We start from the raw sequence: 19,500 nt of genomic DNA, 5'->3' as shown, positions 1-19,500 counted from the left end.
TGAATAAAGTGCTAGGCAGACCCATTTCTAAGAGTTGCAAATCCAATTCAGGCTTTTCTTAAAAGGGGTTGACAAGAGAGGTATGGTGCTTGAGTAATGCATCTTATCATCATCATCTGGTTAACATGTTGTTGTTTTTATTTATTATTTTAACATTGTTAAGAGGTAGAGAGTGCAATGTTGAATATGTTGAACCATTATTAGGAATGACAAAATACTTTCATCTCGCCCCGCCCATTTTTTATCTAATCTTTATCTCACCTATTTTGAACCACCTCATTGGGGATGATAAAATACTTCCATCTTGCCCTGCCTTTGGCTTACCCCACTTTGCACCGTGCAAGTTTTCCCCCATTCCAAAGAGAGCATGAGACACATAAGGAGCACCTACTATCCAACCCCGCATTAGAGCCTGCAAGAAAGAGACTGGGTGGATACACAAATTGATACACCACTTTGCTCAGTAATTATTCCAAAGAAGCAACCATTTTTTCCGCTCTATAATATAGTGCACGCTCGAACTAGAGATGGAGTTTACTCATTTACGTGTTTATTTAAAAACTGATATAATATTAAATAATAAAAAAGAAAGAAGTTTGCTCCAAAGCAATTTGGAGATCATTCATAGACATATGTATTTTTTAATCACGTGACTTATTTTTAATAATCATGTAGAAAGGAAAATAACTACTCATTATTTTATCAAATTCCAATCAATGGAAAGCATATATATATATATATATATATATATATATATATATTATACATTCATGTACTGAAAGGCACATCTTGCACAAGGCTGAAACATAAGAGGATCAATTAATTTTGAGAAAAATAACAATATTTTTGCAGATTGTGCCACAAATTTGTGCACAAATTGAACATAAGGATGACAAATATGAAAGTTCCACCCATCTGTTCTGTGAACTTCACAACAGGAAAAGGGGGGGAAATATAGCCGTGCAAACTTTATCGCACAAGAATAAGGTTAGAAAAATTGTGGTGAACATTTTATTTCTAGATCCTGAACCACAATGAAGAATGACCAATAATTATTCAGCACTTCTACAACTATTGATTTGGTTTTAAGGCTTTGTTGTTGTTGTTGTACTTCTGAAACTATTGATGAAATTAATAAATAAAATAGCATTTATATATACTATTTGTGTTTTCCATCATGGAATTGTGCATTCTTTGATGACTTGAAAGTCTCCAAAAATCCTTTACCCTTCTCAAGCTCTTGATTCTTCCTTGACTTGTCCCAATTGTGTTCCGCGGCCAATATCTCAATTATGCGTGGCAACGCCCGGCCTGCTGCATCAGTGTCAAGAAAAGCAAGCCTAGATCTCCTAGCAATGAAATCAACAGCAGATTCACAGAATTCATGCCGAGCACAGTATGCAACCTCTGCCTCTAGGTAAGGATATCCATGGGCAAGTCTCTTCCCCAGATGTTCATTCTATTGATCAAAAGAGGGAAAAAGAAGGATTACAGTGCGCCAAAAATAACATCAATAGGGTTCAAAGAAACAGTGTCCACCACACTACCAAAATGCAATCTTGTACCGTATATCAAAGCTGAATTAAAATCTTGAGACATTACAAGTATGTTCAGCATAAAAAGGGCTACAAAGGCATAAAACTAAACAAAATACATAATGAGGCCCATGACAGTGCCTGAATTGAATGAGCCCTTTTTCTTTAATTGTACTAGGATATCTACTATAATTTGATTTAGGCATCTGTTCTTTTAATACCGATAAAGCGAAAACACAGAGCATTGCAAAATCATACTAATTTCCCTGGATTAGTAACGTAATGTCTCCAGATGACACTTTCAACCATGTACATTAAAGTGCAATCTCAAATCTACTTTCCTAAATCAACCAGTCGAAAAATCTGAAGACCATGTGACCCACAGCCCAATGGGAAGCACTTAAAAGTCTCTAGCACAGAATAAAATACTCAGTCCATGTATTATTTCAATGATTTTTCAGCAAAGATCATTGAAATAATATAAAACAAATCAAAACTTCACATAAATTCTCTCTTTTTGAAAACACAGAGGAAATCAGATGCGGACGAACCACAAAACCTGTTTTGCTAGTCAACAAAAGAGTTTCAAGATGGTGACAAAATCCACAAACTGAAGTTAACAAGGCGGAAAAAAACCAATTAACACTTGATGTGAACAATGTGCCACTGTATCATGCCCAAGCAGAAGTATTAAACTTTCAAGTATTACAATTATATACAGAACCTAAAATGTCAATATTTTCAGGTCCTCCAGTGACATGTATAATATATTCTGTCACAAAGCAATGTTAAACATCATTTGTCTATAATACAAACAAAAAAACCACATAGACTAAGGAAAAACTACACTATGAAACTTAAGATCAATTTTTAAGAAATTCCTTCCATTAAAGAAATTAACAACAGAGTGAACTAAAAAGTTTTGAGAATGCCCATTGCTTTATCTGAATTTGAGCATTGCTATATTAGAAATCAACCTGTTGCCAAGAAGAACCTTAAAAGGATTGCAAAATTAGCTCTAAAGGTTATTAAGAGCAATAAGATCCCATTCAAAACTCTTTCTTTACTTCCAAATGCATCTGAGCATAAATATTATACTGCAGGAAGTGCCAGTAGTAAAACTGCATGACAACTATTAGAAGTTTCACTTCATTGTGAAGCAAATATTTTCTTTATTGGTAAGTTAAACATGCCCAGTGCATTTTAAACCCCTTGACCTCATTCTCTACCCATTCTTATGGGGGAAGTTTATGGTGAAGCAAATATTAAAGGATAAAAAAATTCCTCCTAAGTGATAAAGCTACAAAATGAAGATTATAGCAAGACAAGCCAACCTGAGCAATGGCAGCCACTCGTTCAGCCATTGTTCCATATGCGCGAGAAAGATGCTTTGCTACTGCAGTGTCCATTACACCAGGAACAACTTTACCACTAAAAGTCTTCTTCATGCGTACATACTGTTGCGCAAGAACTGTAAATGATGAAGGATCCCATCCATCTCCACCAAGAATGCGCAAATCCTGAGTTATACATTTACTGGTAGGGCTCAGCTTTCCAGACTTTATAGCTGCATTAACCGCATCTTCTGCCATGCTGAGTGTACTAATAGTAAGTATAATGTACAGGGAGAGGGCGGGGGGATGTGCACACAGGCATTGACTTAAAAGGTCTAGATCAATAAGGTTTACTTTAAAATTAAATTCATTGAGAATATTTCTAATAAATTAATTACATATCGTAGGGACAATTACAATACTACATACAGCAAAATTATTGTGTGTGTGTGTGTGTGTGTGTGTGTGTAATTGAAAGAGCATCAAAGAGGAACCACTTTAGATGAGTTTAGCCAGTGTGCACCTCCCAATAATTTATTAATAAGAAATTTCAGGTATACTACTCCAAACATTACCTACGGTAAGTAGTCCACTTCCCGCCCGTAATTGTGACCAAACCAGGATAATCTTCATATACAACATGATCTCTGGAGATACTCTCAGTGTTTTTTGCAGATGGATCCATTGCCAATGGGCGTATACCACTCCATGCAGAGAGAACATCTGTTCGCCTTACCTACACTTCCACAGAATTAATTTATCACCACAAGTAATAGCAAAGAGAAGAAAACCTAGAGGGAGTCATTAGCAATAATTCCTTCAATGGCTTGTAGGTTTAGTCAGTAAAACATCAACGTAGAGTCATGGGCCTTCAATAGACAAAGAAGTCCATATGAACAAGGAGTAGCACACCAAAACATTAATAGTAAATGATCTCTGAAATTTCAAACATCTCTTAACATTTAAAATAAGTCAAATTTGAGTGTAATTGTGTTAGCAATGTACTCAAACCACCTCAAGCCCATCAACATAAAAAAATCATATTAGAAGCATAAACTAACACACCAATATCACCTAACTCCCACTCAGAATATTTTAGTAATACAGATTGGAGCTATTCAAAAAATGAACTTTGAAAGTAATAAAAAAAATTTAAAAAAAAAAGAAGGAAAAAACAACAACAGCAAAAACATCAAGAAATCTTTAATTCAAAATGAATGTGCCAAGTAAGAAAAGTGCAGGACATAGACACAAAAAGAGGATGATGATGGAAATAGCAACATACCTTAACATTAAGGTAATCACTGATGGCGTCCAGTATAAATTGGATCTCATCCTCATGTGGTTCTGGAAGCAACGTAATGTCAGTGTTGGAATCTGTAGTTCCAGCTACTGTTCGTCCCAACCATGGCAGCATGAAGACAACTCGTCCATCCTTGGTTTTAGGAACAATTAAAGCCATTCCTTCAGGTGAATAATAATCAGGTAGAACGACATGTACACCACTGCTAGGACAGATCATAGACCGCGCTTCTTTATCAACCATTTTCCTCACAGAGTCGCAAAATGGCCCAGCAGCATTGACAATTACTTTTGCATAGGTATCAAACTCTTTGCCTGGTGCAGTAAGGAAGATAACAATTGAAGTAACCAAATTTAGTTACAGTAGATACAACTCATACAAGACAACAAATATACTAAAGGCAAGAAGAAAAAACATATGGGTAAATGCCTGCATGGGTTAGTACACACATTGACTTGAATGTATGGTCATGATAGAGCAAATGAGAGAACAAGTGATTTTGGTCAAAGCTGACTTGTCCCTCCCCAAGACTTAATTATTTGTTTTACCCCTTTATTATTTTGGGGCTGAATTGGTGTATACACTATACAGATTACAAGAACAAGAAGCTACCAATTTGAGAACAGAGAATAACAGCCAGATAAGTAAATAATTGTAAAGTTTTGTCATCAAATTGTTCATACAAGTTTTCATGGTAAAGAAAAATTGTGAAAACAATTAATATTAAGGTGATAAATATCTCAAGATCATTGTCTGCTCTCCTCCCTAGGGAGAACTAGGGTTCAAATCCCATCTCCCCCATTGTTGTAATTAACAAATTATAAAAAATTAAAAATTAAAAAAGAAAAAATTCTCTAGTGTTGAAAGGAAGTACTTCCTGTACCTGATAAATTATCTCGGATTCGTGCACCAATTATCCGCTTGCCATCTTCATCCCTCAGAAATGCTACAACTTCTGCATGGTTAAGCACCGCTGCACCAGCTATTGCAGCAGTGCATGCTACTCCAACATTAAGCCTCGAGTCATTCATCTGGCCATCAAAATAAACCACTGTGCCCTTCAGGTTTCTACCTTTACCGTTCCTTGCAAGCGTGGGGAAGAGCTCACTAGACTCTTGCGCAGAATAATACCTGGACAAATGCAACAGGTGTCGTCCAGCTACCAAATCGTACATTTTCAAGCCCGCCCAATAATATACTACTTCAAACCAATCAAAACATGGTGTCATGCATGCTAAAGCATGGCATAGGTGTGGCGCATTTTCAATAACCTGTTTACGCTCCTCAAGTGCATGGAAAACCAACTTCAGTTGCCCATAGTCAAGATTAAACACAGCCTTCTCCAAATAACGTACCCCTAAAAGTTATACAAACAAATTCAGACAAATGATTAGCTCCAATCTAAAAGAAAACTATATGTTATAAACTTACAACAAAAAATTAAAATAAAAAACCAATGGATATTATTAAAACATCTGGACCTAATTAAACGACATAATTAACATCCTTCAACCCTTCACATTACAACATTTCATTTCTTTCGGTGTGTGTGTGTGTGTGTGTATATATACATATATATACAGATTACTAAAAAATATTTCCACATTAATTTTTTGCAAATGCCAATAACAACCAAACCAAACAGACAAAAAACAGCAGCTTTTTTCAAAAACTGGAGGAAGAAAAATTCACACACACACACACATATATATGGGTCCATTTGGTTAGGCGTTTTGGAAGCTTATACAAATGCATTGTTTCTCGCCCATATGATCAAGCTGAACAACCGAACATTCTGTTCAATCATATGAAGTCCAAAACCATGCGAATTCAAGTGCAGAGCAACGCCATTTCCAATCATGATAACAACTCCACACAAGGAATTCAATATTGAAAACCGAAGAAAAAAAGTTCAAAAACAGAGCAAATCGGTAGAATCACAAAAAATAAAAATAAAAATAAAAATAAAATAAAAACGCTGCCAATTCAATTAGTCAATTACATTTACACATACATAAACCGATGTACGAATACGTATTAATATACTCATACGTGTAACGAATACGTACGTACCTCCGTGAATGAGCTTGGTGGACCTCGAGGACGTGCCGGAAGCGAAATCCTCGCGCTCGACAAGGCCGACTCGCAGTCCACGCGTGACGGCGTCGAGCGCGACGCCGGTGCCGGTGGCGCCGCCGCCGATGACGAGCACGTCGAGCGGGTTGGCCGAGTTGGCGCCGATCAGCGCCGAGGCCTGAGTAGCCCTGGACGGAACGACGACGTTGGGGTCGGCGATCCTCTGCCGAATTGCCGATATGTGAGCCCCGGCTTCACCGCGGTCGTTGGCAGAGAACGTCGGCCCGTAGAGCAGGATTCCGCCTCCGGCTGCGGCGGCGATTGCTGCGGCGCCTATTCGCCGGCTCAGGCGTGCTCTTGCTGCCATACGGTGCGTTTAGAGCGAGAGAGAGAGAGAGAGAGAGAGAGAGCAGGTTGATGTGATAGAGATTTGATTCGGCTATAGAAATTTGGAAAAAAGGTTGCGTTGAGAATCGGTCTAAAGGGATTTTTTCGCGGTTGTTTTGGCAAAAACGCCACACGGCTGTAGGAGATGGTGGAACAGTGTGTGTGGATCCCAGTACTTTGTACTCATCAAAATTACTAAAATACCCTGTTACTAACAAGTTACAAGAACTCTCGCTTTTTTTACTCTTGCTCTTGCTTTTTTTTATTTTATTTTATTTTTTTTAGGTTTTGACTTTTCTCTCCGTTTCCCTAATTAGACAAGAAGAGGCTAAGAATTAGTCAAGCAATGAATTTGACATTGAGGCGCTTCGTACGAGGTTGTGGTTTTTTTTTTAGAAGAATATATGGGTATCTTAGATCCCTATCCGTGGGTGCAGGTACTCATGGTGTGGGTTTATGACACCTGTTCATTTTTAACCGTGTGTCAAAATAAACATGTTGCAAAGCACTTACAATGAGACTTCTTTTTTAGTAGTCTTATTTTGTAGGAAAAAAAACTGTATTTTTTTATTTTAAAATTTTAATTGAAAATTAAGTGATCCTATTTTTAAGCAATATTATAATGGGAGTTAGAGTTGTATTTTTACCATAATGTCCTTTAGTTTTATCTCTACTTAAATATAGGAGTACAAGGGTATTTTTGTACTAAAAAAATAGAAATCTAAACAGTTTAAAAAAAAAATTTACATTAAGAATATGGAATAATGGATAATAGGAGTAACGTGAATTATTGGACAAATCTTTTCCCCTTTTGATAACATGGACAAAATAAATTAGTAGAGATATATAGGCCAACTATGTATATACCGTCTTCTAAAAAAATGATGTATATACGTACATATATAATATAGGAAGTACTAAAAGAAAACTTTACTATTATTATTATTATTATTATCATCATCTATACTACTATTTAAGGGAATTTTCATGTTTGGATTTCTTTTTTTAAATGCCCAAAATACATTTAAATTCATCTACTTAGGAAGTTAAATAATAGTGTTAGACATGTCAAATGACTATTTTAATAACTCCTAAATTTATATAGGTTTTAAAAAGTAGTTTTTTTTTTTCCTTTTTTTGGGCCATCCACTTTTCTTTGTCAAATTCAAATTTAAAAATAAAACAACCATTTAAAAATAATAATACAACGACTCTATTTATATGTTTTTTCTATATCTATATGAGTACTATTTAAGGAATTTTCTTTGTTTAGATTCCTATTTTTGAATGACCAAAAAACCTTCAAAATAAAGAAAATTATGACACTAAACCCAAAAATTTTAAAAAAAAAGTTTCATCGCACGCACAAAGTGCATATTATGAGGCTAATTGCTATTATTATATGAATATGAATTAAAAGACCAGGGCTGGCCCTAGGCTTAGGCCAATTAGGCCATTGTCTAAGGCCCCCTTACTAGAGAAGGCCCCAAATTTGGGAGCAAATTTTTTTTAATTTTTTATATATAAATATTTTTTAGAGATATTAAAATATTTTAGTTTACATTTTTTTCACTATTAAGAAGGCTCAAAGAATTAAGTAATGCTAGAAATAAAGATAAGACAAATTTAAATAAATAGGTCTTACAAATAGACGTGTTACTAATCACAAGTAACCTTTATTTATTTAATTATTTTTATACAAGATAAAAATTCTACTCTAGCTTAATCTAAGTGTATATGTGTGTGAAACTCTCTTCTAGAAACTTAAATCTCAGTCATTGCCCCTACACCCCACAAAAACTTATACTTGTGAAGTGATCAATGCACCAAGGGTGCGTGGTGGTTTCCATAACTTTTATAATTTGATGTAACAATGAATATGATAGGTGAATTTCAACAAACTATTGAATGCATTTTTGAATGAATATTTGTGATTGGTGATATATCTTTGTAATTCTCATATAGTAAATTTTATAATATTCCTAGTATTTTGTAAGCCTCATTTCATTGATCACTTTCATTACAACACCAGTTTGTAGTAAAATTTGTTATAACTTTAGCATTTTCTCAAAAAAATCATATTAAAAAGTAAAAAGAATGGATTTAAAAAAAATTAATGTATAAAATGCTAGTTAAATATTATTTAAGTGATAACATAAATGTCCCATTTGAAGATTTCACCTTAGGCCTCCAAAACGCTTGGGCCGGCCCTGTAAAAGACACAATAAGACATGAATTTATTAGTGTTTTTTTTTTTATGGTTAGTGGCTACTAACAGTGAGAATTTCCCTCTTAGAATAAAATAAAACACTAATGTCTACTTAGTTGTTTTATAAATTATTTGACACATCTCCCTCAAATAAATAAATAAATAAATAAATTATTTGACACATCAAGTAGACCATGTCAACTATGTCAAATAGTCCTCCAACTCAATTATATAGTATCATGTATTCCAAATTAATTGGGATGGAAACTAACTAGAATATCTATATATATATATATATATACACACACACACATACATACAAAATACAAATTGTCATTGCCTCCTTCTCAAACTTTGGTGTTTGCAAATCCTCCACACCAATAAAGTTCTAGCAATTCAAACACACTTTGTGCTAGGAGAAAGTCTAGAGACATAAAAGATCTAACATTTGCTAGTGTGACAAATTATTAGTGATAAGTTAAAAAGTAATTTCAATGTGGCTCAAATGAGAATCAGTGAAAGCTTCCAACTCAACAAGTGTCAAAAAATTGTCTTTTTTTTTTTTTTTGGTGTATATAGCATTACTCTTTTGCTATGGTTCACAAAAGTAAAAGTATTATGTTTTTTTTGTTGGATAAGTAAAGATAAAGGCGGAAGAGGGCCTTAAACCATCTCTTGAGCATGCAAAAGATATCAAATCAGGAAGGAAGAAATAGATATTTATGCGCCCGTCCCACTTACAATGAGGTGAGCTAAGCAGTTAATGTTCTCGTTTTCAAAACAAAAGTCCCGACAAGATAGGAGATTGAAGGAAGCTAAAATAGATGACAAAAAAAAAAAGGGACGAAAATCAGATGAATTGACTGAAGGATGCTAAAAAGCTTCAATCACGATAAGCGAGTCCCCTTTCAAACACATCAAAAGAGAAATGGTGATGAATTGCTAGTTGAGGGCCAAGAGAGCAACATGAACTTCACCGAGAAGGAGGTCCAATGGGAGCAACAAAGAAGCATGGGCAAAATTAGCATTTCAATAATCATTCCTACAAATAGCAGCAACAATAAAGAATCCAGGTTGGTCCCATAATGTAGGTGTTGGTGATGATGTATTTTTAATTTTTATCTTTAAGATGGTGAGCTTAGGATTATGATTATAACCTGACTCAATTAATTTAAACACACACAAGACCACTATATATTAACTGTGTGGTCTTCTTCTCTAGGCTAAAAAGTCCCTAATGGTTTGAATAAGAAATCTGAAGTTCAATCCTCGCCTACACAAAAAATTGATTGGTGTCTTGGTCTGATGATAAAGAGTTATTATTAGGAGTGCACATCATAATTTGAAACTCTCTAAAAAATAAAAAGCTTGCTCAGCATGACTTTTATAGTTGAAACTTGAATGAAAGATTAAAAAAAAAATTAAAAACAATATCTCAGTTTAAATGAACTTGTCATCACTATGATAGTGATGGTTACATTTAAAATAAAAAAAAAGTATCTAATATTTTGAATGCATACATCATCGCACTCATAATATATAGATCTAGAATTCACATATGGTAAATATATTATATACCTTTTTTTTTAAGAGAATTTTAACCTATGACGTCTGCTCCTAATAATGCTCTTTATCATCAGACCATGATACCAATAAGTTTTTGCAGTGTAAGCGGGGATTGAACCCCAAATGCCTTATTCAACTATTAGAAACTTTACTAGTTGAGTTAACGTATATTTTCTCCAAATAAAATAATAATAAAAAACCTACAAATATATTATATATCTAAAATACTAATAGCACGTTTGGTACATTGAATAAAAATTATATAAGAAATAATAATATTTGTTACTATAAATAAAAGATATTACTATGAAATAATTATCCATATAATAAGATTGTTTCTTACATATTGAAAGTTCGTAACAAATAACTATTCATATTCACAAATAAGAGCAACCACATCAAAAGTGCATAATAGATTAAGTGGTGAAATTTACACAATATTGCTCAAAACTTATCCACATTAGTGCTTGCATACCTTTGCCTATATCCACCCTTGCTACAGTAACGGTGCATATATGCATGGTTACTGTAGCTTAGCAAATCATTATTTTATTATATTCTCTCTCACACAATCAGCCTCTATCCCTTCTTCTTCTCTCTTCTTTTTCTTCTTCATCTCACATGCTCTCTCTTCATCTGCATAGCCGATCAACCATCTGCCCACCACCACTCAACTGACACAACCCACCACCACTCAACCAACGCAACTTACCACCACCATTTTACAACACATAAAAATCCAACCACAAATTCAATAGAAAATCAAAGCCAAAATCAACAGATAATCCAAACCCACCCAACGGAAAAGCCAAAATCAAACCAAAAATCAATAGAAATCAAACCTGAAATCAACCCCAACGTATCAAACGGAAAACCCAAACTCACTCGAAGCCCTCTCCAATCTCACCCTTGTCAAAGCCCTCTCCAAACCCAAGCCGCTCGTCGCTTGCCACTGCCACCTCTGTGGTGATTTCACTTCTTCTATTTTTTCTTTGTTTGATCAATGGATTTTGGGATTTTTATTTGGCTTGCCTGTTAAGATTTGATGTTGCTTGCCTGTTGGTAAATTTATCCCGTGTTTATTGTTATAAGATATAATGAGAAAGTGGGCCACCGCCAACGCCCCAACTCCCAAGGAGTAGCATAAAAGCTGGATGGCTCGTGAAACGCCACTCGACTTTTTATAATGTTTTCTTTAAAAAAAAAAAAAAAAAAACTTTTTATAACATTTTGTACCAACTTTTATTAGCACATCATGACGTTCCTGAGGAACTGTATAATGTCAAACCTGAAACCTGTTACATGCACAATGCATCACCTCACTAAAGTGATTGGGTTAAAAAATAACGGATACTTCGAGTTCGAGGATAACAATATGGTTAGAAATCTTGTTCAACCCAATCGTTTTTTTTTTTTTGGGAAAAAAAAAAGGTTTTTATCTTTATTAATATACTGCTTTTGCTAATAATTAAGATTTTTTTTCAAAAAAAAAAAATGATGATCTACCTACGGGAAATGCAATAATTATATTAGAAAATGTTTTTAAAATGTTTTCATAAAAAAATGAAAAAAAATGCTATGTTAACAGGTGCCTTAAGAAAAGTTTATAAGCTATTTAAGGAAAGTTTTGATATCGCTTTTATGGAAAATAACAAAAATGATCACAAAATTAATTGTTTTTTTTTCTTTTTCCATAAAACATTTCCTAAAATAATTCACTAAAAAATGTTTTTAAGGCATTCATTAACTTTTCCCATAAAAAAATAATTGATTTTTTTGACAACTTTTTATATTTTTCATAAAAGTAATATCAAATTTTTTTCTAAAATAGTTTATTAAAAAATTTCATGAGAGTATCCAACCCTAGAAAGTTGCAAAATAATATTTAATATTAATTATTTAGTTTTTTGTCAACAAGCCTTCACAGGTTTTTTTTATAATATAATTTATGAAGTGATATATGATTGGTTTATGTATAATAAATAATGTAAGAGCAATCGCACAGTAGGTGTAAAATTTTCTGTCTATTTTATAAAAAGAACCTATTTTTTCTATTATACACAATTACTTTTACAAAACACCCGCATTAGATTATCTACTAGCCTCTGAGCACGCGCGTGAGCGCATGCTCAAAGGCTTATTAGTACTTATCTTTAATCCTAACATTTAACCACTTACTATACATCCATAAAAAAACAAAGTACAAAATTTTAATCGTTTTTATTTATTTTTGTTACAGTAAAACCTGCAAGTGTAACAGGAATATAAACAAGCGGGAGAGTTTTATTATATATATATTTTTAAGACAAAATAATGGTATATAAAGGATCATGATAACAAAGCAAGGAAACGAAATATAGGAAAGTAAATAGTGAATGGATGAAAGATACTTACATTTCTTCTGTTGACTACACATCTGCTATGTAAGTCTCATAGCTTTTGTGTTTAATTAATATGATATAAATAACAAATTCCAAAGTAAGCTATAGAAAAATGGTATTAAATAGAACTAGTATGTAACCCATGCTACTACACGGGAATGAATATTATTTAATAAAACAATGGAAATAAATATATTGCATTTTATTATTTAAGTGATACTATTGGTTTTGTTTTTTATTTATTTATTTATTAATCATGAGTTTAGTCATGTTTAAAAGACTTAGTTTATTCATGTTTAATAAAACTTAGTATTATGTAATTTTTTAACAAATATTTTTATCATACAAAATTCTAATGAAAGAATGCTACATAGACATATATATATATATATTCAAGGTTGATTCATACACGGTACATATAACTATGATTAAGTTGCTTTATCACAAACCATTTTCAACAAAATATTTTAATCAATTAAATGTGAATCTCATAACGTGCATCTCATAACAATATATAACAATAGAATAACGTGAATCTCATAAAAAAAATTTATCAATTAAAAATCACTAAAATTATGAGCATAAAACGCAAAGACAAACAAATAGGATAAGTACTGATTCCTTAAAATAAAACTTACAGTGAGTTGAAAAAACTACACAAATAATCTTTGATATTTGAAGAATAATGGGATTACAACTTCCTTTCGAAACTGGGTAGAGATTCGTGCTGATAACGTGTTATGAAAAAGAAAAGAAACATGCAATATCAATGATAGGAAACAAAAAAAATTTATAATTAAACAATAAAAATTATTGACAAAAGGGAAAGAAAGTATAGGCAGATGAAAGACAATAAACATACAACATCAATCATAGGAAAACCACAAAATTATATAATTAAACAATAAAAAACTTACACAAAAAGGAATGACAGTATATGCAGATGAAAGAAAGCAGTAATCAAACCTTAGGAATGGTTGGAGTTTGTTTTGCAGAGCATAAACCAGGACCATGAAAATTGTAAAGACAAGTACAATCAGAATATCTGGAGAACTTCTTCTTATATAAGTTACAAAAATACCCAAATACATGCATCATTGATACCGAGAGGTTCTTTTGAAATTTCATGTGGAAAAGGGAGGTGAACCTGAAAATACGTGGGTGTGAAAAAGGGAGGTAAACCTGAAAATACACGGGTGTGGAAAAAAAAAAGAAAACAAAAGAAGCACATCGGAATTACAAATTAGACTTCAATTTCATATTTACATTGACACGTAGCACAACAATAGATTAGAATTCTAATTTAGAATTCTAATTGGAGTTTCTCTCTGCTTCACCTATTTTTTTTATATATATAGATTTGGTGACAGAGATTCGAAAAACATAAAAGCTTAAATTATCTGACATGAATGGAAAGAAAATAATGAGTAAATACATTTTTAAGTGGCTTCCTCTAGCATGTAGTCACCTATTACTATTGTTCCTCTTAGTATAAAAAGTAGGGACTTGAGGATGGAGATGGGGAGTATTTTCTTTTTTATGAAAGAGATGGAAAATAATTTAATAACATTATAACTGTTGGGGAGATTTAAATTTGTTAGGTAGCAGTTTGGAGTTGTGTATGTGACTAAAATGTGGGTGTATGGCTGGGTTTTTTTTTTTTTTTTTTTTGGCAATAACTGTAGATGTATTTAACCACTCACATTTACGTGTGTTAGTTTTGTAAGTGCACAATTGCACCTGGACCCAAAGAAGATTATGGGCTCAGGCCCAATGAGCCTTAAACAATAAAATTTGTAGAGTGTGGGCTTGAAACCTAGGTTAGAAGTGCTGGGAACTTGATAACAGGCCTTTATAAACGAATACAGGTAAATAACGAACGAGAATTGCAAATGGATCTCCTCGGACGTGAGCCGATGACTACTTCTTTATTATTTTTCTTTCTTTCTTACAGGTTACAATTCTTAATTTCTTTTCTTTTTTCTTTAGAGAGAGAGAGTCAGCGAGAGAGAAAAAGATCAAGATCCCCCCTCCTTTTGCATTCCTCCCCCCTTAAATACCCCTTTTTAAGATGCCTTTTGGGACCCTGACTAGAAGTTTCTGCCCTACTGTTCAGGAGTCACTTCCCCATTAATGCGGCCAGGGAGGTAGGTGCAGAGTCTTTAATGCGGAGGTGGCAGCCTTTGCTCTAGATATTTTCCTTAACACTAGGGTATCGAGAAGGTTCGGGGTTTCCCCCTTTAACCATTAGTCTTTCTAGAGTTGAACTTTGACCTTCATAATGAAGCTTTAAATTCTCTAGGGCTTGTCCGAGGAGAAGCTCGTCCTTGGCTGCAACCTTGGACCCTCGGCGTATTGGCCAATTCGTAGAGTTCAATTCTGGAGCACGTCGGCCCTTCATGCTACAGTCCAAAGGCCCATATGCCCATTTGGGCTCTTTTACTCCCCACAAGTTTTTTATTTATTTTTTTTTTAACTATTAGTACGTGTAGTGTTTTTTTCTTTTTAAATAATAGTAATAAAGTATTTAAAAAAAAACAATAAAAGTGGGTTAGTGGACATTTACGTGTGTAGGTTTTTTTTTTTTTATCAGTACATGTCTTAGTTTTTTTTTTTTTTTTTTTAATAACTATCAGTACGTGGGGTGTTTTTTTTTTCCTTTTAAATAATAATAAAGTATTTAAAAAATAAAACAATAAAAGTGGGTTAGTGGGAGAACGTTCCTATTTTGTAGGCAATATTTTAGTGTAAGTTAGACATATATTTTACCAAATTATCCTTTAGTTTTATCTCTACTTAAACCTAGAGAAATAGGGGTATTTTGGAACAAAAAAAAACCGGTCCAAACAGGGGCTGCCTCTTAAATAGTAGTACTAGCCTCTAAACACGCGCTCACACGCGTGTTCAGAGGCTCTTCTAATTTTTTTTTTATTTTTATAAATGTTAATAATTTGAATCTCAGGCTTAGAGCTAAAAAGCTCTCGTTCTCTCTGTAAATCTAAGATTTGTAAGAAAATAAGTAAAACTTGAAAGAAAAAAAAATTCAAGATTTACATGTTGATTGCTGAACGAAGGTCAATGTAAAAATCCAAGAAAAAATTCCATCAAAGCAAAACCCTATATTATAAACTCAATAAAAAAATAAAAACAAACAAACAAATGACACACTAAATCAGCATTCATAAAATACCAGTAGTTTACCACACACAAAAAAAAAAAAAAAATCCCAGTAAAAACATCATACCTTTTAGATGGGGTAATCCATGATTCTAAGGTTTGGACTTCGCAAACTTGAATCTCATAACAGGTTCCACACTACAACCATCAGCAAACTTTTGGAGGGAGAAGTTTGAAGTGTGCAGTTTTGCAATTGAGAGAGAAATGAGCATGCAAGGGAAGGAACAGAAAAAGAGCTGGAAAAGAAAAATTGAAAAACTGAATGGAGGGTGTGGAGTGTGTAGATGAGAGCGTGTATTAGGGAGTTAACTTATTTTTCTATTTAAAAATAAATAAATAAACTTATAGTTACTTTGAAGAAATGGGTTAGTAGAAGAGTGTTCCTATTTTGTAAGCAATGTTTTAGTACAAGTTAGACATGTATTTTTACCAGATTACTTTTTAGTTTTGTCTCTACTTAAACCTAGAGGTGTAAGGGTATTTTGGAACAAAAAAATAATAATAAATAAAGAGAAAAGTTTAAACGTGAAATTTGTTTCTAAATAAGTAGGTTAGTGGGAGAGTAATTCTATTTTGTAGGCAATGTTTTAGTAGAAATTAAAAATGTATTTTTACTTTATTGTCTTTTAGTTCTATCTCTACTTAAACTTATGGACATAGGGGTATTTTGGAACCAAAAAAAAATCCGGTCCAAATAGGGGCAACCGCTTAAATAGTAGTATAGACTAGCCTCATCACACGTGCTTTGCACGTGCGATGAGGCTTTTTTTTTTTTTTAGTAGTAGTAGCAATTTTTTTTATGTTTTTTATTATATATAAATAATTTTTATTTTGAGAACCATCAGGAGAGTGGTCCTGTTTTGTAGGCAACATTTTAGTGGAAGTTAAAGATATATCTACTTCTAAAAAAAAAGTGTTTATACCGATTTAGTTTTTTTTTTTTAATTTAGTTTTGTTTTTTATAAACATTGGGTGTTTTTTTAAGGAAAAAAACAGCAATGGGCTGTTTAACTTAATTTTAAAAAAAAATAATAATAAACGTATAGTTATTTTGAAGAAGTGGGTTAGTGGAAATGCATTTCTATTTTGTAGGCAATGTTTTAGTGCAAGTCAGACATATATTTTTATCAGACTATCCTTTAGTTCTGTCTCTACTTAAACTTAGGGAAATAAGGATATTTTGGACAAAAAAAATCCAGTCCAAACAGGAGAAGTCCCTTAAATAATAGTATGAGATGAGGCTTTTTTTTTTTTTTTTTTAGTGGTAGTAGCAAAAAAAAAAAAAAAATCTATGTTTTTTATTATATATATAATTTTTATTTTGAGAATATAATTTATAATTGGATAAATAAATTTGAAAATTAATAGGAAAGTGACCCTATTTTTTAGGCAATGTTTTAGTGGAAGTTAAGGTTTTATTTTTACCAAATTGTCCTTTAGTTTTGTCTCTACTTAAACAAAAGAATGTAAGGGTATTTTAGAACAAATACAATCCAGATTGTCCTCTAGTTTATATATATATATATATATATATATATATATATATATATATATATATATATATATATATATATATATATATATAGATTTGTTTTTAGATAAATTTTTAGATAAACGTGGGGTGTTTAAATTATTTTTCAATTTTTTTTAAAAACAATAAATGTATAGTTACTTTGAAAAAGTGGGATAGTGGAAGAGTATTCCTATTTTGTAGACAATATTTTAATACAAGTTAGACATTTATTTTTACCAAAGTATCATTTGGTTCTGTCTTTACTTAAACCTAGAGGTGTAGGGGTATTTTGGAACAAAAAAAATCACGTCCAAACAAGTGCAGTCGCTTAAATAGTAGTATAGATAGATAAATAATACACTTTATTTTATTTACATAATCATTTTCTTTCTTTTATTATTATTATTGATAATGTGAAAATAATCAGTAGGCTGAATGCTCCGGACTTGAACGGACTACTTGCTCTTTCGATGGCCTGGAAAAGAAAGAAAAGCGATTAAAGGTGACCGGGGTTGCCGACCAAGAATCCTCTGATGGCAAAGATAGTTTTCTCTCTATATTCTCGTAGTTCCAACTTTTTGGGAAATATATTACATACCTTTGTTTGGTCTGAATGGGCGTTTATATAGTGTCCTAATAAATAGTTATCACACTTGTAACCTCCCCTGGATTTAAGGAGGTGTGAGGGTTTAAAGATAACTTCCATAACCGCTTAGGAGTTATATACTTCTCACACAACGGTTACTAGAAGTTATACATGTAATAAGGAGTTGTAATATTACACTCAGAAATTTTCCTAAGTGTGACAACCTCGTCCGAGGATCTTCTTGTCGAGCGTACTTAGCTTAGAAATAAGGGTCGTTCCTCCTATGGACGGATTTTGTTCAGGACGAGCTTCGCGACTCTCTTAGGACGAGGCGACTCGTTCCCTGATCATGCGAACCTCGTCCAAGCTTCTTCCTTCATGGACGAGGTAGTTATAGGTAAGGTTTCCGGGGTTCTTACTTCACTGGCTAAGTCCTGGATGACCTCTATGGACGACGTCGGGGTTGGTGCTCTATCGTACCCTATCAATTATTATTTTCATTTAATGATTCTCTCCTTTCTCATCAGATCTGCTCTCTCTCTGCGCCATTGTTCTTGCTTCTTCTTTGTAGATTTTTCTTCTTCTTCCCTTCTGCTTCTTCTATCAATAACGTGAAAATATCCCAGGAAAAAAAAAAAAACAAAGAAAAAGACAAAAACCCATTCCCTTCTCTAATCTTTTCGACCCAAAATCTCTCCCCCACACAGCTCTCTGTCAAAAATGGTGCAAGAACCACCGGCCACACCAGCAAATTGGTCCTTAATTCCCTTCTTCTTCTTCACTTCATCCTTTCTTATTCTTATTCTTTTTCTGCCTCCGTCTTCTCCTTCTTTGCAATATGGGTTTTTGATGATTCTTTATGAATTTGTATATTGGTAATTTGATGAGTTTGGGCTTTAGGCTGCATTTGTTTTAGGTGTAAATGAAATTCGGAAAATATTTTACACCTAGCAGCGTGTTTGGTAAGGACTGGAAAATAAAGTCAAACGGAAAATCATAACTCTGATCAGAAAATAAGCCCTTTGACCTAGAAAAATATTTTCCACTTCTATTTTACCTTCAAATCATTTCCGGCCTCAGAACCCTGAAGAGAGAAAGAGCAGGAAGAGAGAGTAGCGAGAGTGAGATCGAGCTCGCGCTGTCGAGCTCAGACCACCACCCCAAGCCCAGATGCGCCGGCGAGATCGTGCCATAGAGCTCGTGCCATAGAGCTCGTGCCGTCGAGCTCGCGCCATAGAGCTCCCGTCGGCGAGATCGCGCCATCGAGCGCACGCCATCGATCTCTCTCTTTCTCGATCTACCTCTCCCTTTCTCAATCTACCTCTCCCTTTCCCTCGATTTGCGATCACTCTCTCTTCCTCCTTCCTCTCTCAGTTTGACCGAATGGTTTTGTTTTGAGAATGGTTTTGTTTTGATTTTTGTTTGGAACTAGT

The 19,500-nt window shown here is 33.5% G+C and overlaps 1 protein-coding gene across 1 annotated transcript; it reads right to left on the bottom strand.

Moving 5' to 3' along the window:
- Positions 1-815: 815 nt before the first annotated feature.
- Positions 816-6,759, bottom strand: LOC142641728 (glycerol-3-phosphate dehydrogenase SDP6, mitochondrial). Its single transcript, XM_075816204.1, has 6 exons — positions 6,246-6,759; positions 5,056-5,529; positions 4,155-4,486; positions 3,445-3,605; positions 2,870-3,128; positions 816-1,459 (listed from the first exon to the last, which is right to left on the bottom strand). Exons 1-6 carry the CDS (start codon positions 6,613-6,615, stop codon positions 1,160-1,162), a joined length of 1,896 nt encoding a protein of 631 aa, XP_075672319.1. The 5' UTR covers positions 6,616-6,759; the 3' UTR covers positions 816-1,159.
- Positions 6,760-19,500: the final 12,741 nt, after the last annotated feature.

The sequence above is a fragment of the Castanea sativa genome, chromosome 6 (assembly GCF_040712315.1).
Source record: "Castanea sativa cultivar Marrone di Chiusa Pesio chromosome 6, ASM4071231v1".
Classification (NCBI taxonomy): domain Eukaryota; kingdom Viridiplantae; phylum Streptophyta; class Magnoliopsida; order Fagales; family Fagaceae; genus Castanea; species Castanea sativa.
Note: the sequence above shows the minus strand (reverse complement) of the source record. Positions and strands in the feature narration are given on the sequence as shown.